At 42.7% G+C, this 23,818-nt stretch overlaps 2 protein-coding genes across 2 annotated transcripts; both read right to left on the bottom strand.

The window, feature by feature from the left end:
• Positions 1-977: 977 nt before the first annotated feature.
• Positions 978-7,167, bottom strand: NUDT19 (nudix hydrolase 19). The gene is made up of 3 exons (XM_005152192.3): positions 6,397-7,167; positions 5,084-5,291; positions 978-2,048 (listed from the first exon to the last, which is right to left on the bottom strand). Exons 1-3 carry the CDS (start codon positions 7,093-7,095, stop codon positions 1,822-1,824), a joined length of 1,134 nt encoding a protein of 377 aa, XP_005152249.3. The 5' UTR covers positions 7,096-7,167; the 3' UTR covers positions 978-1,821.
• Positions 7,168-13,600: 6,433 nt separating this feature from the next.
• RGS9BP (regulator of G protein signaling 9 binding protein) lies at positions 13,601-18,168 on the bottom strand. Its single transcript, XM_031052003.2, has 2 exons — positions 18,125-18,168; positions 13,601-17,994 (listed from the first exon to the last, which is right to left on the bottom strand). Exon 2 carries the CDS (start codon positions 17,637-17,639, stop codon positions 16,926-16,928), a length of 714 nt encoding a protein of 237 aa, XP_030907863.1. The 5' UTR covers positions 17,640-17,994; positions 18,125-18,168; the 3' UTR covers positions 13,601-16,925.
• Between the last annotated feature and the right edge of the window lie 5,650 nt (positions 18,169-23,818).

Here is a 23,818-nt window from a genome sequence, read left to right as displayed (position 1 = left end):
TTGAATTAATGATACTGATGGATTTGGGCTGGATAAAGCAAGTGAAGTGAAGACCCTGAGTTTTTAGGGGACTGAACTTTCAGTTGCTCAGGGAGCTAGAGGATGGGACTAGCTTGTAGTGACTGTATAAGGGTTAATGGTTTTGAACTGAAAGTGAGTAACTTTAGTTTATATATGTAAGGAAGAAATTCTTCATTGTGCGGGTGCCGAGACAGTGGGACAGGTCACCCAGAAAAGTTGTATTAGGCACAAGGAGTGCTCTCTAAGAGAGCTAAACACAAAACGGTAAATTAAAACTGCAAGTAACTTCTGCTCTGAAGTCACTAGCTTGAAGTTATGATGTGGACAACCTCATCCTGAACCACTTAAGTTTGGCATTGGCACATAACTGCCTCAAGCAGAGTATTCCTCTCAAGTTCCAGATATAATGGTTTACCTGCTTTGAAGTTGTTGGTTTTGCTTGGTTGGTTTTGGTTGTTTTTTTTTTAAACAGAGGGTAATAAATTTAGATTAATATTACGAAGATCTTATTTAGTGTGAGAATGGTGACGCACTGGAAGAGATTGCCCAGGGAAACTGTGGCTGATCCATCTCTGGCAGTGTTCAAGGCCAGGCTGGACAGGGTGTGGAACAACCTGGTTTAGTGAAAGATGCCCCTGCCCATATCATGTAAGACAGCTTTACAGGGTATTTTCTTTTGTTTCCTCTATTCTCCGTTTTAATTATCCCATTGTCTTGATGTTCAGAAAAGATAACCAGAATATTCTGAAGAGGATAACATACTGCATAATACTCTGCTTCGTATGACCCATGTTTTGCAGAGATATACAAATTTCAGTAAGGTCTGAAAAACCAAGAACAGCATGTTCAGAGAGAAGACACATTTTTTTCCCAGTCCAAGTGAATACTATAAACCAATTTAATTAAAATTTTGCATATGTTTTTAACTGAAATACAGAAAGAAAGCTGAAACAAAGAAGGTTTCTGAAGAACTTTACTAGCTAATGTCAAGTCATCGTACTTACTTCTTCCAGGTAAAGAAGTCGCATCACTGCTCCATTTATTCCACACATTGCACAAAAAAAAGACAAAACCAACCAACCCGAAATCCCTGAGAACCAACCTGAGAATGCATTAAATCTGACAGATACCATTGTGTAAATTACCTACTTTTGAAAACTAGTTTTGACTATATTGTCATTAGTAAATATAATCTAGGCGTATCTAATATTACAATCTAATATTAATTCCATAGTATTGTTTTTAAAAAGTGACTTTCAGCTAATAAATCTCTATATACATATATACTGATTTTCCCCAGAATGAAAAAGAGAATAGGGAGATGTCAGCAGATAGGGAACAGGAGATTTCATTAATTTCTAGATGCATATTACAGTTGTTTAATGGGTAACTTTTGGAAGCATAGTCAATTCTTCAACCGAAAACATACTTGGTCTGAACTTAATATATACTTAAATTTTCAGAGAGAAAAGGACCTATGTAACCCAGTGGACCAGTGTTGCAGCTATTTCTAAAGTTAGTATGTAAGTAGAATATGATAATAATTGTTCGGTGTTGTTAATATGAAATCACAACAATTGGTTACATTAAATTTTCAGTGGCCTCTGAACATTGTAACTGGCACAACTGTTCTATTTCAAAGAATTAGTTACTCAAATCAAATAACTCAAATTGCACATGCAAAATGGTTTGGCAGGACAAAGGAAAATTTTCCTGACTTTGGCACTAATTAGAAAAGTGCAAACCTCACAGTGAATATATATGTAATTAAAAAATTTCTATCTTTAAACCAAACAGATATTATAATTTGCTATTGTAATCTGAACAGGTAGAGTTTATTGTCAATGGATTTATATGTTTATATTTTGCTTGAATATTAACATAGACAGCAAGACTGTTGATGTTTTTTATTACTATCCTGTGAAATATACTACCCTCTTTCATGAGATCTTCAACCTTCTTGTCTGTTGACATGATTATTTTCTTTTCTCCTGTATAATCTGGATCTTCTGGATATAACTCATCTCCTGCAGGTGGGAAAAAGGTTTTAGTTATACATTGCCTAACTTAATTTTAAGTCTTTTGATTGAATGACACTAGCAGTTTTTAAATATCAAGGCACGAATATCAGTAAAAAGGTATTTCACATTTACATACAAAAGTTAACTGCCTCTAAATATTTTCAGATATAAATATATAGCCTTAAATGTCTGAAGTGTCTGTCAGGGGATGCTGCAGTGCACATAAAAGGTGTTGATTTGACTGTTCAGTGCTCCTGATAATACTAATATGCTATAATCACAGCCTGGTCAGACAGGAGTTTATAGAATAGGTGTGGAATAAGATAAATACTTTTCCACATGTATAAAGATAGGCTACAGTAGGACCAAGAACAGAAACTTGTGTTTTGTTGAAGAAACGAGTGTTTTGACATATAAATGCATGTTATACTTGTGCAAGAGTGCTAATAACACATGCAGAAGTTCTAGAGGTCAGTTGTGAGGAAAAAAGCATAATGAAAAGCGAACTAAAGCAGAAGACAATATGTGCAGCTTTTCTTAAGAAAAAGGAAAATGTACATGAAGTGAGAGTAAAGTAGGAGAAAGGGCAGGAGGAAAATAAGTGTATCTTTTTAGATCACTGCACTATCATTACAGTTGGGAGGACTGATAATGCACCTGTACTTCACCAACTTGCCCTTACAAACACAAGTGGATAACTGAACTGAATTCCTACCAAAAAGGACTAAATATGAGGAGTTCTAATGTATACTTAAGATTAAGAAAAGCTGACATGCTAGAATTTCTTCATACATATATTAATGTCAATGAGTTTGAGGTGTACAGAAATAATTGTGCTGTTTGTCTGACACAGTAGCTTGTCTCTGGCAGTCACCATTATCTGTATTGAAGAAGGAAGCCAAACAGTACAAAAAGTATGCAGTAACAACCCTTAAGAGAGTATTTGCCTTACAGTTAAAGATGGTTTTATGTAATGTGGCTTTAATACATAGCAACTCCAAGCTTTTATATATTCCAAAGAAACAGGAAAAGCCTCACGCTCACAGGCCCTTGTTCTCATGGGGGACTTCAACCACCCTGACATCTGTTGGAGCGAAGGTACGGCCCGGCACAAGCAATCCAGGAGGTTTCTCGATTGTGTGGAAGACAATTTCTTTCTGCAAGCAATAAAGGAGCCAACGAGGAGAGGTGCCCTGCTTGACCTCGTGCTCACCAACAGGGAAGGGCTCGTTGGAAATGTGACTCTCCAGGGAAGTCCTGGATGCAGTGATCATGAGATGGTCGAATTTGAGGTCCTCAAGACAGTGAGAAGAGCATGCAGCAAGCTCATTGCCCTGGACTTCAAGAGAGCAGACTTTGGGCTCTTCAGGAACCTGCTTAGCAAGGTTCCATGGGATATAGTCCTAGAGGGCAGGGGGGCCCAAGACTCTTGGTTAATATTCAAGGATCACCTGCTACAAGCTCAGGAGTGTTGCATCCCGACTAGAAGGAAGTGCAGCAGGAGGGCCAGGAGACCTCCTTGGATGGATAAGGAGCTGCTGAGAAAAATTCACAGGAAAAAAAGAGGCTTATAAAAGGTGGAAGCAAGAACAGGTGGCCTGGGATGCATACAGGGATGTTGTCAGGGTAGTTAGGGACCAAGTTAGGAAAGCTAAGGCCCAGTTGGAGCGAAACTTGGCAAGGGATGCTAAAGATAACAGGAAGTGATTTTATGGGTATGTAGGGGCTAAAAAACAGACTAAGGACAATGTAAGCCCCCTCCAGAAGCTTTCGGGAGAACTGGCTACACAGGACTTGGAGAAGGCTGAGGTTCTGAATGGCTTCTTTGCCACGGTCTTCACTGGCAAAGGCTCTGACTGCACAACCCAAGTCTTGGAAGGCGGATGCAGGGACTGTAAAAACCTAGACCTTGGGCCCACTGTACATGAGGATCTGGTTTGAGACTATCTTAGGAACCTGAACGTACACAAGTCCATGGGTCCTGATGAAATCCATCCACGGGTCCTGAAGGAGCTGGTGAATGAAGTTGCAAAGCCACTGGCCATCATATTTGAAAAATCATGGCAGTCAGGTGTAGTTCCTGATGACTGGAAAAAGGGAAATATAACCCCCATTTTCAAGAAGGGGAAAATGGATGACCCGGGGAATTACAGACCAGGCAGTCTCACCTCTGTGTCTGGCAAAATCCGGGAGCAGATTCTCTTGGAAGGCATGCTAGGGCACATGAAAAAGAGATAGGTGGTTGGTGACAGCCAGCATGGCTTTACTAGGGGAAAATCCTGCCTGACCAATTTGGTGGCACAGGCACAGCTACAGGTTGGGCAAAAAGGAAATTCATGGTAGTCCTGCGGAGAAGGACTTGGGGGTGTTGGTCAATGAGAAAATGAACATGAGCCGGCTTCAGTGTGCACTCACAGCCCAGAAAGCCAATCGTATCCTGGGCTGCATCAAAAGAAGTGTGACCAGCAGGTCCAAGGAGGTGATCCTGCCCCTCTACTCTGCTCTCGTGAGACCTCACTTGGAGTATTGTGTGTAGTTCTGGTGTCCTCAACATAAAAAGGACATGGAACTGTTAGAACAAGTCCAGAGGAGGGCCACAAGGATGATCAGGGGACTGGAGCACCTTTCATATGAAGACAGGCTGAGAAAGTTGGGTCTGTTCAGCCTGGAGAAGGCTGCGTGGAGACCTCATAGCAGCCTTCCAGTATCTGAAGGGGGCCCACAGGGATGCTGGGGAGAGACTATTCATTAGGGACTGTAGTGATAGGACAAGGGGTAATGGGTTGAAACTTAAACAGCAGAAGTTTAGACTGGATATAAGGAAGAAATTCTTTACTGTGAGGGTGGTGAGGTACTGGAATGGGTTGCCCAGGGAGGTAGTGAATGCTCCATCCCTGGCAGTGTTCAAAACCAGGTTGGATGAAGCCTTGGGTGATATGGTTTAGTGTGAGGTGTCCCTGCCCATGGCAGGGGGGTTGGAACTAGATGATCTTGAGGTCCTTTCCAATCCTAACTATTCTAACTCTGATCTTTTTACTTACCCGGCAGTAGCTGGATGTAGCCATCTGAAGCAGTTAACATCACAGGCATCCAGCATTCACATCCCTCTAGAGCTCGGTCAGAGCTGAACTTGTGTAACTCATGGAGCGAAGAGAAATTGCACAGCCTACATAGCTCATAGAACTGAGGTGGAGCAAGCCATATTTCCTCTGATTTAAAGAGTTCAATAATTTCTGGAGGTGATGACCACTGTAAGATGAAAAGAGGCCTTGAAATTATCGTTTCATCAGCAGACAGTATCAGTAACTTCAAAAGCCATTAGCAAGGTATTTAGAGAAAAGGAGCTTGCCACAGCCTACATCTCACCACGATAAAACACATGTATAAAAATTATTTTTTCCTATACTTCTGTTTTACACCTAGGCATGCCAAGCTTAGAAACAGATAAGTGGTTTAGGGGCCTGTCTAAAAATCTTCTGAGCACAACCCTTATAACCCCAGTGTGACTCAGTTACCAGGGGTCACTACTGATACTTCAAAAATTATAAGTACCTAACATCTGCTTCCTGTGCATGCTGTTTTCAGAGCATGAATGCCCAGCTGTTTGTCCTTAAACCCTGCAATGTTTTGTGTGTTTAAACTGCTTGTATCTCACATGATGGATTTGGTAAACAGAAATGTGTGCAGTAAGCACTTGCAGTACACTTATGCTCTTCTTAACAAATTTCTAACAAATGTGAACTCTTCAGAAGATAAAAAAAGGGTAAAAAAAATCAGTATAGCTCCAAAACTGGTTTTAATACTACAGTATTTCAACGTTACTTGAAATATTCCAAGTAACAATGAAAGACAAAAATTCCTGGCAGCTGTTGTAGCCCTGGAGCACTCTGCATGCCACAAGGATCTCTCCAAGCATGGTGAATGTTCAGGGTATGGTAAGAGTCTTGCATTGGTACTGCACCAATGAATGGTTAAAAAGTGATTCCTTGTGTACACCTTTGGAAAATACAGTACTGCAAGGTTAAAATGATCCAATATGACACATCCCATGCCCCAAAACTTCAGGTACTGCCTTGTTCTGACGGTGGTTTCAGTTGAAAGGTGAAAGCGCCTGTCCCTTTCTCCCATGGGAAAGAGGGCAATATGGAGACGGCTAGAGCTAGACCTGGGCTCGCCTGTTTAACCTTTGCCGGGGGCAGGCCCAGCGGTTCCTCTGAAGCAGAAGCAAGGAGGAGGGCTCTATGGGAATGAAGCAGACTCCTTCCTCCCTATAGCCACCGCAACACCGGCGTGGCGGTCGGGGGGTTGCGATAGGGCGGGTGACGACCCGGCACATCCTCCGGGGACCGCTTACCAGGAAGGCCGTCACCTCCCGGCCGTCCTGCGCGGTGCACGGCCGCCTCTCCAGGCAGCACAGATAGAACGCGGTGTCGTAGCGCCGGCCGCCGCGCCCTGCCCTGCCGACGGGAGTCAGCCAGTTGCTCCATTCTTGCAGGCCCCAGATGTTGGGGACGCAGCGCAGGTGCTGGCAGAGCTGCAGGAAGCAGGCCGGATCCTGCTGCACTCGCCGCCGCCACTCACTCAGCTCCGCGGCCGGGGGCAGGCGATCCGCTGGCAGCAGGGGGACCGGCCCGCCGGCCGCCGCTGGCCCTGGCTCCGGCACCAGCAGTAGGATTCCCGCCTCCTCGAACGTTTCCCTAATAGCGCAGATGCGGAAAGCGACTTCCCCCGGCAGCGGCGAGCCCATCTCCTCTCGGTCGGTAGCGAAGAGCGGGGCCCGGCTGCTGCCGGGCGGCGGCCTCCTCACTTGGCCGAGCCCGCACAGAGGCGAGGCGGGCAGCAGCCCCAGCCAGTCTGCGGAGAAATCCGCGGCCTCCACTACCCCCCCCGGGAAGACGTGGGCGCTGGGCATGAAGCCGCTGCGGGAGCTCCGCTGCAGAAGCAGCACCTCGTAGTCGAAGGGGCCGAGAGGGGAGCGCGGCAGCCGCCCTGGCCCACCCGCTGCCAGGAGCAGCGTGGCCGCTTCCCTCCAGTGCCGCAGCCCAGAGTTCATCGTGCGGGGCGGAGGAGCGGTAGCCGGTATAGCGGCCGCGATCGCGCTGCTGGAGTGCCCGGGCGGCACCGCCGCCTGGGCTTCCGGAGGAGCCACTGCAGCCGTGGGAAAGCCTCGGCAGAGGGAACGCTTGCCCCGCCCAGAGCTGGTGGGATGGAGGGCTATCAGACAGGGTCAGTAATACCTCAGTCCCGGTCACCCTTAAGCTGGTAAGTAGTGTCCTCTAAGGGCAAAAGCTTAAGGAAATACCGAGGATTTATGGGGATACGGTGAATAGCTGAGAGAAACGAGGCGGTGGCTTTCAGTTTACTTGAAAAACTATGGCTTGGAGTAGTTTGCACTTCCTGAGGTTTCATAGTGCTGAGCATATTTACAGCTTGAGAAGAAATAAATGTTGAATAACTGCCTTGGACCCCAAAGCCTTCCACAGCACTGCTGAAGGCACGGTAGTTACAGCCCCAGGAATCAGCACAGGGTCAGGAGCCAAGGACTCAGATTTGTAATGCTAATACTGCTGCTGACCCGCCAGCTGGCCTCAGGGAAATCTCCTTATCTCAATTCCATGTCAAGGAGTGTTGATAACCAAAATAATTTTAGGTCTTTGATTAAACATGTCATGATCCAAGTTGTTTGAATTTGTTCTAGTAGACTTCAAGGGGGAAGAGTATGTAGAAGCTCCTTTGAGGCTAAGGACTTTTTTACCTGAAGAAAAGATCTATTCAGGCAAGATAGCAAAATTCTGTAAAAGTCTTTTGAATAGACGTTTCACTTTAGGAAGCATTTTCTTTTCTTCATTTAGCATTTGATTTTTAAACATTTAATCAAAAATTATAGATTGGCTTGGGGTTTTTTTGAATTTATAAGGAGTTGAGCAGAAGAAAGCTGATGACACATGTTGAGAGATTTTGTAAGAATGGTGTTTGCATGTAACACAGAGAATCCTCCTCCTATTCGTAATCCTTCTGGTGCTAAATTCTGTTTGGCAAATACCCACCTTACTTGCATGTGGCTCTGACAACTCCTTTTGATTTTCTGTTTAAGCATATACTTTATGTCTGTGAGATGTGGCTCACCATAGCTGAATGATCTTTAGAAGCAATTAAACTAGCAGGATAATGGAATATGTCACTTGGCAAAACCAAAAATTCAGTCAAGATCTACACAGACACAACTGGGCTAGAAGTTCATCCTGACATGGGGCTGCAGTCAACAGAAAACAGGTCAGCCAGCTGATTGTGCTAAAACTGTCAGAACACCAGCTGTGGTATAGCCGGACATACAAGTCAGCCCTCTTTCTCCTTTCCTTCCTTGTAACCAAGTTTACAAGGAAAACCAGGGCATCTTGTAACTGTAGCCTCTTTGTTTCATACTAGTTTAATGAATGCTGCTCATCTGTGAATCATAAAGTCCACTAATATGCCTGTTACCTCGTAAAAGGCATTTCCATCATGATGTTCACCTCATATTTGTTTGCTTTCTGCACTCTTACTATACATATCTATTTTACTGTGTTAAGAGTGTGCTTTGCCTGGAAGCTGCTTTACTGGTGAAATATTAATAAACTACTGAGGTTTTTCAAGATTTAATGTCCAATGAGCTTGATGGCTGATCAGAAAGATTTAGGGTCCATTATGCCAGATCATTTCAACATAAAGACATTTTAAGTAGAAAACACGTATGTCTTGTTCAGCATCTTTGTTGGTGACATGGACAGTGTGCCCTCAGCAAGTTTGACGATGACATCAAGTTGTGTCGTTCAGTTGATATGCTGGAGGGAAGGAATGCCATCCAGAGGGACCTTGACATGCTTGTGAGGAGGGCTGATGCCAACTTTATGAAGTTTAACCATGACAAGTGCAGGGTCCTACACCTGGGTCGGAGCAATCCCAGGCACAGCTATAGGCTGGGCAGAGAAGGGATTCAGAGCAGCCCTGCAGAGAAGGACTTGGGGGTGTTGGTCAATGAGAAAATGAACATGAGCCAGCTTCAGTGTGCGCTTGCAGTCCAGAAAGCCAAATGTATCCTGGGCTGCATCAAAAGGAGCGTGACCAGCAGGTCGAAGGATGTGATCCTGCCCCTCTACTCTGCTCTCGTGAGAACTCACTTGGAGCATTGTGTGCAGTTCTGGTGTCCTCAACACAGAAAGAATATGGAACTGTTGGAACAAGTCCAGAGGAGGGCCACGAGGATGATCAGGGGACTGGAGCACCTCCTGTATGAAGACTGGCTGAGAAAGTTGGGGGAGAGGAGAAGGCTGCGTGGAGACCTCATAGCAGCCTTCCAGTATCTGAAGGGGGCCCACAGGGATGCTGGGGTGGGACTATTCATAAGGGACTGCAGTGATAGGACAAGAGGTAATGGGTTAAACCTTAAACAGGGGAAGTTCCGATTGGATATAAGGAGGAAGTTCTTTACTGTAAGGGTGGTGAAGCACTGGAATGGGTTGCCCAGGGAAGCTGTGAATGCTCCATCCCTGGCAGTGTTCAAGGCCAGGTTGGACAAAGCCTTGGGTGATATGGTTTAGTGTGAGGTGTCCCTGCCCATGGCAGGGGGGTTGGAATTAGATGATCTTCAGGTCCTTTCCAACCCTAACTGTTCTATGATTCTATGTACCAGTAACAAACAGTGTCATTTTCGAATCAATGGTAATACCAGCACTGCCTTAATGTGGCAAAAATGCAGTGTCTGAGACCCCTGGATCATTATTTCAGAACATCTTTAGGAACATTTGGTAATGGAGGATAGTGCAGATTATAGTTAAGTTTCTAAATGTAATGTTTTTGTATTAGCACAGTCTAAAGTCTCTCAAGTGCTACTAAGTAAAAGCAGGTGTATCCTGGAAAACAATTCCTTTGATTTTGCTGGTATCCACTGGTATTAAATTTAGGAGACCTGATTTGGGGATTGGCAATTGAATGCGTGGCTGGCATGTAGACTGATGTTTGCAACCTCAAACACATAGAAAATAGCAGGGCTGTCAGTAGAGAAATAGTTGTGTGATTATAGCATTGTTCATGACTATTCTCAGCATCTGAAGCAGTCCTTTGGGACCAGAGACAGGCAAGAGCAACTGCAAGTTAAAGCAAACACTGTTCTCTTAGTCCAGTTGCTGCATTTTTCCACACAGTTCTGAGGTACATATGGTACCTCTGTCCCCTGAGAAGGATGACATTCTTAACCCAAGGGTCAGCATATTCACCCTGTTTATGGCAATTTCTTAGCTTCCTTTCAGTATTGTCTTACAAAGAATAATTCAGTATCTGTTCATGACAAAGCTGAAGTGATCTCATGCATAATTCCAGAGACATGTGAGTCTTTAATTGACACAGTTCTCCTGACTGGAGGTGGCAGCAGGTTCCAAGGATGAACACTCAGAAAACGAGTGTTTCTGACAATTGAAAACTTGGTGAGCAAAGATTAAGGGTGCTAAGTGATGTTCTACCCCCATACAGTTTCCTGCTAAGAAAAGGAAAAGCTAAGCACTGTGTGTGTGTACCTGCTCTCTCAAAGCTATAGCTAGCTTGCTGGAAATGGCTCAAATGAATACAGAAAATGTCCTAAAGCCAAATTAGATGCAAGGTTATCTATAAGTTGTTAGTATCTATAAAATTTAATTTCTTTGTCTCCAACTTGGATGATTTCTTTTTTCAATATATTGTGCATAAATTGCAGCTCACATCACTAATAATTATTTACAGATGAAAACCAGGGTTCACTATTATTTGGCTCACATGCTATCCTGTGAGTTGGAGATGATTATACTAAGTCAGTCTTGGTTTAATTTATATGCATCTGGTAAAAGCTTTGTTTCCATGCAGAGATAGTGTCTGCTGTATTGAACAAATTGTTAGAACTTCAAATACAAAAAATATAATAGATTTTACTGAACATGTCTGCTGCTTCTTGAACTGGCTTATTCCAAAATGACATTCTAAAGCTTTCAAATTGTTTAGTTCATACAGTACCAAGAAATAGGCAGACTTAGTAAATAATATAACTATAAATAAATTCACTATATAGTTTTCCAAGTATTATATCCAAAATGTGAATAAATGTCACATCTAGGAAATGCAGGTTTATGATTATAGCACGATTATATAGATTTGACTACAAAAAAAATACAGCTACATTCATACAAAACAATATTCTAGAAAATCAAAGCAGATCAGAAAACTAGGTTACAGATAGTATTAACTGGAAATGTTTGCTTCCAGCAGACGCATAATGGATTACATGTCTTATGCATGTAATTATGGTTCTAATTCTGAAGCTTTTAATTGCATGGATAGTTTTCACACATGTAATTTCTCACTAAACTGAGTAGTGATGGCTTATATGAGTAATTATTAGACGACTCCCTCTAGGACCCAAAGCTCATGTGTGTATTTATATATAAAGTTACACATGCAATTACCATATCAGATTAAGTTGCTAAGGGAGTATCATGTTTGGTTTGTCTGGTACTCCTCAGTCATTTTATATGGTATAAATAGTTAAACATTTTCCTTTGTCTTCTTTTCTCAGTTCCACCTTTCTCACTTGTTTATGTAATTTTTATATACATTCTTCTGGATCATACAAATTAATTGCATTTGAAGTTGTTTTGTTCTTTGTTTTTTTTTCCTCAAGACAATTATATGTGGCTGCATTAGCCAATATTTACTGTTCTTACAAAACCCTCATGGTTTTCTTAGATATGCTTTAGGCTATGTAATTTCTTAATGCTGGGACACATCAGTGAGTTTGACTGTACATGTTCTTTGAACATTTGCTTGCAGAAGACAGGCTTGACTGATCACAGGCTTCAGTGACTGTTTTAATACATAGTGGAAAACTGACCAAAATAACAGACCAACATATTTATAGTATGATTGTCACTCCATTTCTTTGTACTTAAATTAGAACTGGGTTTTAGAGGATTATTTTGTTCAATTTGGTAGAGATGTTATTAGGAAGAATATGATAAATAATGCCATGCAATACCATGTAAAAAAACAAAAAGATACAGTCCAGTCAAACAAAACAAACCACCCCAACACACCTGACACTGTCGATGCTTCAGAAGTCAAATTTCCGATACTGGGCGAAAACATAGGAGACACTATGACAAAATTACTGGAACTGAGCAATAAATTGCTTTTGCTAGCTAGCCTCAGTGGGTGATTTTTAGGGATCATGTAATTTCATTTGTGTTTGCCTGCATGGCTTCTAGTCACGTTTCTTCCAGCATTAAATGCTTGTGCTTGGCTGCATAAAAAGATGCAGCAGAGCCTCCAGGCTGATGAAATGCCATGTGACTTTCCACCTGTTCACAGGTTTCACCAGTGTTTCCAACTGCAGCAGCAAGTTGTCAGGATGGATGACAAGGTCCATCCTTGTGGGACTGCCTTCTTCCAATAGAAAATCATGTGTAATGTGAAACAGAGAGAGAAAAGGGTTGTCTTGCAAAATCGGTAGTAACATGTAGCAAATCAAAATATTTTTACTCTGATTCAGTATGGAGTTAATTAGAAAATGGGTGGTGAGTTCCACTCAGGGGTATTGTATATTCTTTGTTCCACTGGATATAAAATACTGCCTTCTTCCAGAGAAGCTATAGTTTAACCTTGAAAAGCTATTGTATTTAACAGAAAGCATACTTTGCTAACATAAGATGAAGACATATTTACTACTCCATCCATCCATCCCCTTCCTTTTCTTGTCCTTCCCTGAACACATGAGGTAGTTTTATACGAAAGACATAATTTTATAATCCCACTTTTATTGTATGCTTACCATAGCAAATGCTGCTCATGTGTAGACTTCTGTTTTGTCCAGATCTATTCCTGCATTAAAAGACTTACATAATCGTATTGAGAGAAAGCATTTAGAGGCCTGTAATCCATTGGTCTTACTGAATGACTTTTTACATAATGAGAATCTGTGAAGGGTAAATATGTTGACTAGGAGTTCCATTAGCACTTAAAAAAAGATATTTATGGAAAATGTACATAATACTAAACGCTATAAGAGAAGGAAAAGAAAGCCCATAATGAATCCTGTCAGACTACAGACAATAAGCACATTTAATTTTTAATGTGAAAACTAGTAACATCAGTCGTTCAGTTTTTATATAGTTGCATTCACATAAAAATATTTTCATATTTATGTGAAGAATTTTTAAACTAATTTATTTCACATAATGTTGAAGTTTGATGTTACATTATTTGAACGTAAGGAGAATCGTGTTAATTATGGTTCTCTGTTCATTTTCTTAATAAACTGAAAAACAGTATAGAGGGGCTTCATGGTAATAGACTGGAAATTTTGGAATAAAATTAAGATATATCACTATATTCAACTGTGGGAGCCTGAGAAGGGTGCATTTATAAAAAGAGAACTGTAATGAGAGTTACTTTTATTCCTCTGATTGAAATAAGGATGTTTTGTTTAGAAAAGCTTACTGACAGGCTGTATTAATATTGCAGGTTTTGTTTGGTTTTAATTACTGCTGCAAGCCAACAAGTAACTTATAAGAACATACTTTATTTTAAGTTAAATAAATAGTGACATTAACAAAACAAATTTGAATTATTCAAAGTGTAGAAAACACCACCCATGCACAGGCAAAACCAGTATAATTCAAGTCAGAATATTTTGGTATACAGCAAATTTAATGTGTATATCCTGTGAATAAAGACAAAACAACTGAAGTAGAACAACACTGAAATGAAGCAATAACCATTTTCTGTTGTACCGAAAACACTGTAACATTCTCATTCACTGATCAGCATGAGTGTTTGCATGTCATCATACTATTTAAATAGAGTATTCTTAAGTTTGACCTCCCATTTTTCGCTGACAAAATCGCATTTCCAGTCTCCTTCCAGTTGTACTCCAGTGGCTGGAAAAAATGAAGACTGAAAATCTACAACATTGCTTTATTTCTTAATTTGAAAGAAGCATCAGTACTTTTGGGCAGTGGTGGTTTCATCTTGGTTTGATATTGTGCGCTGTTGTGCCTGACTTCTGTCACATGGAGCGTACACTTGTTATCAAGTGTAGGAGAGTAGGAGATCAGTAGCAGGAACATGATCCATTTATATAGTGCCAATCCTGTTAGAATTCTACTTAATCTATTAATTTTAGATAGTCTAAAGATAAGATGATACAGATTTTTAGGAACAAACTAATGATGAATAAATCTGCAGCCAGCTTTGACTTAAGATTTGAAAGGACATTATCTTTCCAAGTTCCGGTCCTTTAAATACTAGTTGTGTGCATATTCATAATGAAGCACGACACATAATTATAGGCTACATATGTGAATTCTTTGAGTCCTGTATTCAAAAATCCAAATTAAAAAAATTGCAACTGACTGAAAATTTACAATTCACTGACTTGCTAAAACTTACTTTGGAAGATGACATTACCTGTTCTTAGATTCTACACAACTAACCATAAATAAACACTGTACCCACTTTAGGACATCAAGATACATGGTAATGAACATTGGGCAGGTGTTACCATTTACTAGTCCACCAGAAACCAGACTTGCATTTACTTGGGTTTTTAGAACATACGGTTAAGCAATCTGATTTCAGAAAGAATGTGGAGCTTTCAAGAAGCACAGACCAGAGTCCAACTTCTTGACCACCTTCCTCTGAACTAAATAAAAGCAGAGTGCAAAGAGTGCAAATGCCCACAAATCCTCAAGGACTAGCAGTGACACTCCAAATATGTACATTCTCCTGCAGCTTTTGCTGTATTTTCCATGAATTTGTTTAGTCAGGATGACTGTGAAGGAGATGTTCTCATTTAAATTAACACACAACAATTACACCTTGTCTAGACAGACTGAAGCAGTAGCACCAATAAGTACAGGCCTGATTTTGTTAGAATGCTGCCAGGGATCTCTGAGGACCTTGATTAACTATATAGAAACCCCATCCTAATAAATGAAATATATGTATTTCACATGGAGTGAAATACAGTAGAAAGGAACGTGGAGTCATCTTATAAAACTGAATTCGCATGGGATGGGAGCTACAGTGGATTTATGTGTAGAACTTGCAATACCCTTCAGTGTAATGATAGTCTCTAGCCTGTAATTCAGGCCTCCACCTACTGTCTTTTCTCTCCTATATTATTTTCTTTCTCACCTACAAAATGACCTGATTCAAATTTGTCACATGCTTTTTCTCCCCATATCCAGTTCTCTTAAGTTTTAAAGAATAAATTGCTTGCTGAAGTTTCTCAAATTATGTTTAGTTCTGAACTCAAAAATACTAGCTGTTTATGGGTGTTGTCCACATCATTTTATTTAACAAGCATCAAGACTATTGTCTAGTAACTTCACAAAACATGTCTAGTTGCTACTGCTTAATAATGTGCCCATAATAATTGCTGCAGAGGAATAATAAATTACTAATCCCCAATATTACAGGGCCTTTGTATTCGGCCATGGAGTGCTTCATACACCTATGGCACTAGAAAGTATGAACCACACTTTCTTGATTGGATGGTGTGTGTTCACAATAACAGAAGGTATTTCCATAAAGTTACACAAGAAACACCATCAAACATGGGTCCTTCTACAAAAACATGAAACTTGTCTGCAAAGTTAGTGTCTGTCCCCCCAGCTTTACATGTAAATGTTGACAATTCCATAAGGAAGCACTGTAAAATTTTATGATGCTCTTACATTTACCTGCCAAAATTGCCATGTATCAAGCTGGGCCAGTCCTACAGGCACCCTGCTTCCCAGGTTAATCAGACAACAGTGAGGCAGGAAACTGAGGTGCATTTTCATCTATCTCCGGTTTTCTGCAACGAATTTAGGAACTTGCAGAAATGTAACAATCCATAAACAGGCATCAATCACTGCCTGCCAACCTGAGAGATGATCCCTCTGCATTATAGAAAGGTCTGCTTTAACTCAACTTTTTTTTTTTCTTCTAAAATCTATTTTCAAAAATGACCACCTCTGCTGTGGGCAGATTCATTTCTCCTATTTTTATAGTTAATTGTGAGGTGCAAACCATTAACTTCTACAAAAAGAAAAATCGGAACCAGTTGCCTTTCTGTAGGGGAAGACAAACTCATGGTACATGTGGATGAGAACCCTTGCTAGGATTTTTCTGAATACACAACTCTCCCCTTTTTCTCCCTGGGAAAAACTGGGAAGTGATTAGTCATTCATGTAAGCAATGCCAGTCCATGCACCGGGATCTGTACAACCCAATCTAATTCAGCAGAGTTTGGTATCAAACATAGCTTGGGCTGTTTTCTCCCTCCTTCCTCCCTCCCTTCCACCCATTAGGAAATCCAAATTAGAGGTTGTTCACATGATTTTTCAAGGTTTTCATCCTTCCCCTTTTCCTCCACCAAAATAGTATTTTGTGTGTATGATTAAATCCCCTTTAGTATATTCATTTTGTTACAAAACACCTGCATTAACCTCCGAATTCATGTTACTCTCCAATACTGTAAACAGTGACCAGCAGCAAACACTAGAGCCTGTTGAAGAACAAAAAATACAGGCTTCTGCGAGTAGCCATCTATTAATAGCAGACAAATCCCTGCTATAGCCAGCAGTGGTAATACCCTGATACTTCACAGTTAACCATTACAAGTCCAACACATGAAGACATCCTATGCTGCAGGCTGATGTGCATCTCTTCAAGTAAGAAGAAGAAACAAAGCGTGCATTTTATGATACTGAGAGGCAGTTCTGCTTTGTTTTTCAAAGTGCTACGTTTAAATTCTCAGCTCATCCAAGTGACCCATTCTGAGATGAAAGGTGAGGTGTGAAAGACTGACAGGGTCACTTTGGTCAGCCACACACCACCCTAAGAGAGTTTCACCACACACACAGCCAGGACAATAGCGATAATGAGCACTGCAGAGAAAATAATCCCAGCTAGAACCTTGCTGATGTCACAGAAGGATTTATTTTCCTCCACGGAGATCATGCCAATAGAAGAAGCGCCGACGCTGATGGTGGATTTTAGTTCGGCCCCCGGGTCTTGCTTAGCCTCTACTGTCCACTGGGGGACATTCACCTTCATTTCCATCTCGTACATCATCTCTCCTACCTGGTTAATCTCATTTTCGAGGTCTTTCAAATCCACCACGTCTATATTGTGCTCGGCCTCATATTTCATATTCTGGACGCTCATGGCCCTGGCAGCCACGCCAGAGGTTCCCCCACTCATGCCTGTTTGGATCAGGTGTTTTTTGGGGACGTTCAGTGGGAACTCGTGGCCCAGCTCCAGGGCTCTCCTCATGTCGATCTCCAGGATCTCTAGGCACGTGGAGAAAATCACCCATAGCCTCTCGAACTCAGCTTTATCTTCCTTACTCACGGTTTTGTCCTTCAGGACCGTGGTGAGCTTGTTCCTGTTGGCCACCGCTAGCTCCTGGGCTTTCTGCCGGGTCTTCTTGAGCTCTTCGCGCAGGTTCTGAGAGTCCGAGGTGCCGCCGATGGTCAGCACCATGTGTCGGTAGCAGGCGGTCACCTTGTTGAGCGCGTCCAGCAGCGCTTTGCACTCTTCCTTCACCATGATCCCGGCGGCGGTTGCCTCCCCGCCTGTCTGCCCTGCTTCTGCTCCACCCGACTACCCGGTACCGGGACCAGGGAGCTGCCAAAGCCGGATGCTACCAGCACACATGGCAGGTAGTGGCTTGAGGTCGCGCTGCATTCAACACGCTCTCGCCCGCCTCGCTTCCTCGCCAGCTGCTCAGGCGGCTCCAACGTCTCCGGGAGCTCGGGCGGGCTGCGAGGAGCCCCGAAGGGCAGGCAGCATCGCTCCTAGCCGGCTACTGCAGCTATACCGGGGAACTGAGGTGGATCATTCCGCACCGCGCTGAAACGGGGCTCCCGTAGATCGAGCGCCGCTTTTTGAAAAGCGCCGAACACTGAGAAGGGAGGAGAAAAGTCAGATCAAAAGAAAGCAAGGCTCTCGAGGGCGGCAGCCGACGGCTGGCTAAGGCTGCCTCTCTGGCTGTCTGTCCCCGACCGCCGACACTCGCATTCAGCTCACCCTACCTAGGAGCCTGCAGGGTCACATGTTGCCGCTCGGGGAGTGCTCGCTGCTCCGGTCGCGCCCCGGTCCGGCCCTATAAGGGCTCTCAGGCTCCGCCCCACCCCAGGCTCCAACCCCGCGGCAGCCGCCAGGCTCCACGCTCGTTCCGTGTCGGCGCCTGGTCATTGGCTTCGTGCGGCGCTGCCGCCGCTCCGGGCCCGCCCTGGATTCCGGTAGGGTTTGGCCGGGGTGCGGAGCGGTTGGGGGAGGTGGGCCAGCAGCGGCACTCCGCGGCTGGGCAGGAAGGGTGGCGATGTTGTCGGTGTAAGTACGGCTCCCGCCTCGGGCGCCCCGGCTCGGGGTCCGGCGACTCGATACCTTCCTGCGGCGCCGGTTACGGGACTTGTTCTAGGAAGCTGCCGCCCGGCCCTGGGAGGTCTCGTGGGTGCCTCTCCGCCCCTCCGTGGCAGGCAGGCTCGGCTGCGGCCTGCTCGCCGTGTTGTGGCAGGGGCTTCACCGCGGCCTGCGCCCGGGACGGAGCGGCCGGGCGGGGCGGCGATGTTTGTCTCTTACTCGCTCTTCGGCTTGGCGGCACCTCCGGCCGCGGCACCGGGCGGTACCCGCGGTCTCGTTGGCAGCCGCCTTCTGTCTCATTCTTCTACCAGAAGTGCTGTGTAGTGTTGCCCTTCACGTAACGCGAGGTTGGATAAGCAGGGTCAGTGCGGTCCGGTTCCGACCAAATCCCATAGTGCAGCGCTGGGAGAGCTCACCGCATCCTCCTTCTTTAACGGGGTATTTGGGAAAGGCTGGTGTGCACTGAGAGTGCCTGCACTTAGCAGGTGAACATCGCGAAGTGCAGGAAACACACCGGTTACTTGCTGGCCCAAAGGATGCCTCATAGACAGTCCTGTGAGTGTGCTGAAGCATGATACTATGGTTAGTGGTGAATAGTAGGCCGTGCTTATATGTACATCTGAGCTGTCTAGCAGACCAGAATTGATGGTGTTGAATGCTACAGAGTAAACTAAATTGTGTTGTATCCAGCACATGAGGCATCTTTGCCAGTGTCGACTTCTGGAAAGAACTTGCTTGACATAACATATGCTGCTGCATATGCATTGATGTTTGTGGTTTTCTGATGTTAAAGTAGCTTGAAAAAAATGTGAAGACATGCTCTGATGAGAAGGGGAAGCAAGACTTTCCCTTATCATGCAACTGTTGTAGTGCTATGTGTGGTAGGAGCAAGATAACTTGCTATGAGAACAGAGTTCAGGCAGACTGCCTTTTTGGTGCTGAGCATAGCCTGTACAGTCTTCTAAACTATGTTCCTTTTGGATCTTAGTAGCCTGGATTCCACTGACTGTTTTTTGTTGTTCTGCCTTAATTTTGGCCCTGATTCTAAGCCATAAGTAGCTTCTGGTGCCACCTGTGGAATAAACTTCTGTAGACTGCCAGGTTACTAGAGAGTAAACTGAGTAGCTCTACTAATTTGTGTGTTGGAAGCCTCGAAATGAACCAGTAATGCCTGTTTCCGTATAGGAATAAGGAAACACAGAAGATTTTGACCTCATCGTAAGTAAAGTCTTATAATTGCTTAATCATTGTCAGGTGGAAAAAGGATTAGCTCTGGGTTTGAATCTGGAGTCCTGTCTGACTTAAGTGTTAAGCTTATTGCAAACTAAATGGTGCGTATTTATGTGTGTACAGTAGGTGTGTTTAGTCTGCCACATATCACTAAAATTACTTTATTGTGGCACATCAGAATCTTGAAACTGCTTCTCTGAAAGTGTCTGAAAAGGGGGGAGTGTTGTTTCAGGAACATGTGACTACTTAAATCTGAGGGTGGCAGCAGTTGTAATCTGTATCAGATAATGCCTAAATACATCTTTAGGTATGTCATGTGGGAAGAAAGGCTGTTATTTAGATTAGTTCTAAATTAAGTTCAGCTGCATGCAATTAAACAATTTATACAGATTGTGGAAACTCTTAAAAATCAGTTATATTTGTCAGACAGACATGGTGTTCTGAAATCCAGATCTTTATACTGCCTTCAAAGATAATGCCAGCTAACTGAAATGTTGTATTGAGAAATTATGACAGAGTGTAAAACTCCTTAAAAATAAATTGGGTAGCAGCATGATGAGTAGGAAGAGATGTGTTTCCTGGTTCTGTGGAAAGACTTTCTTGCAATTGGTGTTAATGACCATATTCTTCCTATTTCAGTACCCTTAAAACTGTTTGCAAAGTATTGTGATGGTTCTTGAATGCTACTTCTTAAATCCTATATCTTTAATAGACCTCTAAATAGAATTTTAGGTGAATACAAGTCTGTTTTGTTCAAGTGGTTGATGAGTCTTGCTTGGTGACTTACTTCTGGAGGGAGGTCCTATAAGAATTCAGTCTGTGGAATGCTGTAGCCTGGGAAAGCTTAAAGCCACTGTGAAATGACTGGGGAAAAATAAGGATGGGGTACAGTGAAAATGAAACATGACTTCGAGCTCTTCCCTCATCCAGATAACTCTATGTAACTTCTTCCAATAACACTTCTGTGACTTGCTTTCCGCTAAGCATTTTGCTGATAAAGTGGCTTGATCCATGGGAAGAATCTTAATTTCTATGATGGAAGAATGTTAGACTGCTATGTCTGTGTGAGGGTGTTTATACTGCCGGAAAGCTCTTAATTATCTGAGGCTGGTGTATGGTGCATTATACAGCCTCGAAACAGTAGTGGTGGTTAAAATAATTTATTTTGCTAGTTAGAAGAACTTACCTGCTGAATTGTGTTTCAGCTTTCCTTACCCTTGCTCTGCTCCCTAGAGGAGGGAACTAGTGTAATTTTATATTGTTTCTCTTTTCTAGATATTTTAGGAATGATCTGATGTTTATCTTACTATTGCAAGAAACTTAAGTCTTAGAGCTGGCCTGCATGGACTTGGTTTTCCTATTCAGGTATACAGAGAATGAACTAAATTCCTGTTCAGTTGTCTGGTCTAAGGACAATCTGTGCTAAGGTTCAGGGTTGTTGGCTTCAGTTCCCCTGTATTTCTGTGGGTGGCCTGTGCTGGGTCTGACCCCACATACTTGGTTTCTTTACGGACTTGTTGCTAGTCTTGGAGCTGATACCAACCTTATGTGGTTTGTTGTGAGCAGGGGTTGTCTAGCTTTGTAGTCCAGAAATGGTGGTACCTACTGTGACTCATGTCTTGGCAGAGCAGTGTTCAGACCTGCAGCACCCTCAATACACAGTCTGAGGAATTACACTGCTGTCTTGCCTCAGTAACTAAATCAAAATAACTGACTTATGTAAAACATTTTTAATCCTTGTATTTCAACTCCTTAGTTTTCCTCCCCATCCAAAGAAGTACCTGTGCTGACACCTCTGCAAGCCTGAGCAGATGGCCTTAAATACAGCTTACTAATATGTGGAGGAAACATCCTTGTTTGAGCAGCTGCCCTTGGAACTTTGTACTTTGTTAACGTTTTAGCTGTAAATGTTCCTTGTAACTGTTTGTGGTTCACTGACCAGCACTCTTCACTCAGTTCCAGGGCTTGCTTGTGAGTAGCTCAGGATTCCTTATCTCAGAATTTAATGCAGCTTTAATAGCGCTAAGTAAAGGAATGCAAAGAAATCCAGCTGTTTTGGTGGATTTCTAACCCTATGAGAATTTGGGATCTAGTCTCTGTTGTGAAGAGGAGAATGCAGCTTATTCCTAACACTTGGCTACTGACAAGTACGATTTATCTCAAAAAAATCAATGGAAGTGACTGGATAAAAGTGGGAAGCTTGCCTGTTGATGAGTGAGGCACTCATATCAAAGTGTAATTTCTGTGGAGGAAAGAAACAGGTGACAGTCAAAACAGTATGTTCTTTACCTTCAAGTCTGAGATAAGTAAGATTGCATCCACATCAAATTGTGGTGCTCATACACTGTTACAGTAGAATCATAGAACAGTTTTGGTTGGAAGAGACTTTCAAAGGTCATCTAGTCTAACCCCCCTGCAATGAGCAAGGACATCTTCAGCTGTTTCCAGGGATAGAGCATTCCCCATCTCTGTGGCCAACCTGTTCTGGTATTCTATCATCCTCATTATAAAAAGTACAAAATCTGAAACTTCTTACTACCTCTTAAGAATGGGCTTGGTTTTGGAGCTTACGAGGTGGTGGTGAGGGGTCATAAAAAAACTGTATGAGGAATTGATAAGAACCGATCTGCCTATACTCCCCTGTTGCTGGCAGGTGCTGTAAAGTCCCTGGGGGTCCCTGTCTGAGAAGGCTGGGAGCAGTGGTAGGAGGGCTGGACTTGATAGGCCTAAAAAAGGGCTTGGTGGATGTTGCCCAGAGACAAAACCAAAATTGTGAGATCCTGTGCCATCTCTTAACCCTTCACTGGAAGAAATATGTGCCTGAAGAGGAGGTGCTGGGAGAAATGAGCATCTTCCTGGAATGCTGCTGACCCTTCCTTTCCAGACCCTGTTATATTTGCTGTCAGACTGATGTTTTCGGATCATAAAACTTAGCTTTTCCCTGCTTGCTGGAAAGCCTTGGGCTGATTGCAAATTCACTGCTCTATAATCTGATAGTTCTGAGGTGTTGCTCTGACATAATTCAGTCTCACAGAAATCAATAAAAGCTCAATCTGAAAGGGGTAGGAATAGATGGTTTCCTCCTTTGCCTCCTTGCAGTGAGCAGGGTGCACTGGAACATCTCAGCTGTTTTTCATACAGTGCTCAGTGTTCATCCTTTAGAGAGGGAGTAAAGGTTCTTGTGTGCTCAGAAACAGTGGAAGGTTCTTTTGTTTTTGTTTTGAGGTGAATGCTGGTTTGGGGATTGTAACCTGTGCCCAGAAGTAAACGAAGAGTAATTGTGCAGGTAAAACAGTGGCTGAAGTAGCAACTAGATTTTTATTTGGGCTGAGACTAGTTAAATTACACTGTTAAATTCCTTTTTGCAGAGTGCTTTAGGGTTATGTTTAGCTTTGGCTGTTTTTGTTAACAAGTGATGCTCTTAAAAAGGAAGAAAAAAATATTTTACAGAAGTACTTTCAAGTTAACTAGAACTGGGGAACAATTGCTTCCGCTTCTTCTGCAGAGCTCTGCAGTTTTTTAATGTGATAAATACACATACAAACTTTATCATATGTGTGCTACTCTGAGCTAAATCTACCACTACTATCTTTGAGTAGTAAGTTGCTGCTTGCTGTCATTTTTTCTCATGATTTTGAGCATTTCAGCAAGTGGTATTTGAGTTACAGGTTTACTAAGCCTTAGTATGTGCAAGCTAAGATGAAATTAACTTTGTCATGAGAAACCAAGGAGGAGTGGAACTTCACAGTGTTGTTATGCAAGTAAAATTTGGTGAAGTCATGTTTCTTAAACTTGACCTGCTAATGGATCTGGTGTTAAAGGGTTTGGAGAACATAGCATTCTGCTTCTTTGTAGCTGAATCTTATGTGGAGAGGACACTGACATACCTGATGTTGGCATTCCAGTGTAATAGCCTAACTTGCGCTCCTGGAAAGATTCCAGGTTACTTGAGCCAGGCCAACAATTTTTACCAACTTTGGTAGCTATAGTACTGTATTTGTTCTGCCAAAGTATTATTAAAATGCCTTGGTGAAAACAGAATCTTACACTGTCCAACACTGAATATTAAGTGTTTGTATATTAGAATTTTGTATGTAGAAGTTTGTATATTTGAATCCCTAATGCTGTTATGA

The sequence above is a fragment of the Melopsittacus undulatus genome, chromosome Z, assembly GCF_012275295.1.
Source record: "Melopsittacus undulatus isolate bMelUnd1 chromosome Z, bMelUnd1.mat.Z, whole genome shotgun sequence".
NCBI lineage: Eukaryota > Metazoa > Chordata > Aves > Psittaciformes > Psittaculidae > Melopsittacus > Melopsittacus undulatus.
The sequence above is the reverse complement of the archived record's forward strand: the minus strand, read 5'-3'. Positions and strand labels throughout refer to the sequence as shown.

Excerpts from the sequence above, each read along its gene's own strand:
- NUDT19 (XM_005152192.3), bottom strand. The coding sequence starts at position 7,095 with ATGAACTCTGGGCTGCGGCACTGGAGGGAAGCGGCCACGCTGCTCCTG. Across the intron at positions 5,292-6,396 it reads GGGAGGTGACGGCCTTCCTG|TGGTCATCACCTCCAGAAAT; the intron begins GTAAGCGGTCCC and ends TTCATCTTACAG. Across the intron at positions 2,049-5,083 it reads CTACATCCAGCTACTGCCGG|GAGATGAGTTATATCCAGAA; the intron begins GTAAGTAAAAAG and ends TCCCACCTGCAG.
- RGS9BP (XM_031052003.2), bottom strand. The coding sequence starts at position 17,639 with ATGGTGAAGGAAGAGTGCAAAGCGCTGCTGGACGCGCTCAACAAGGTG.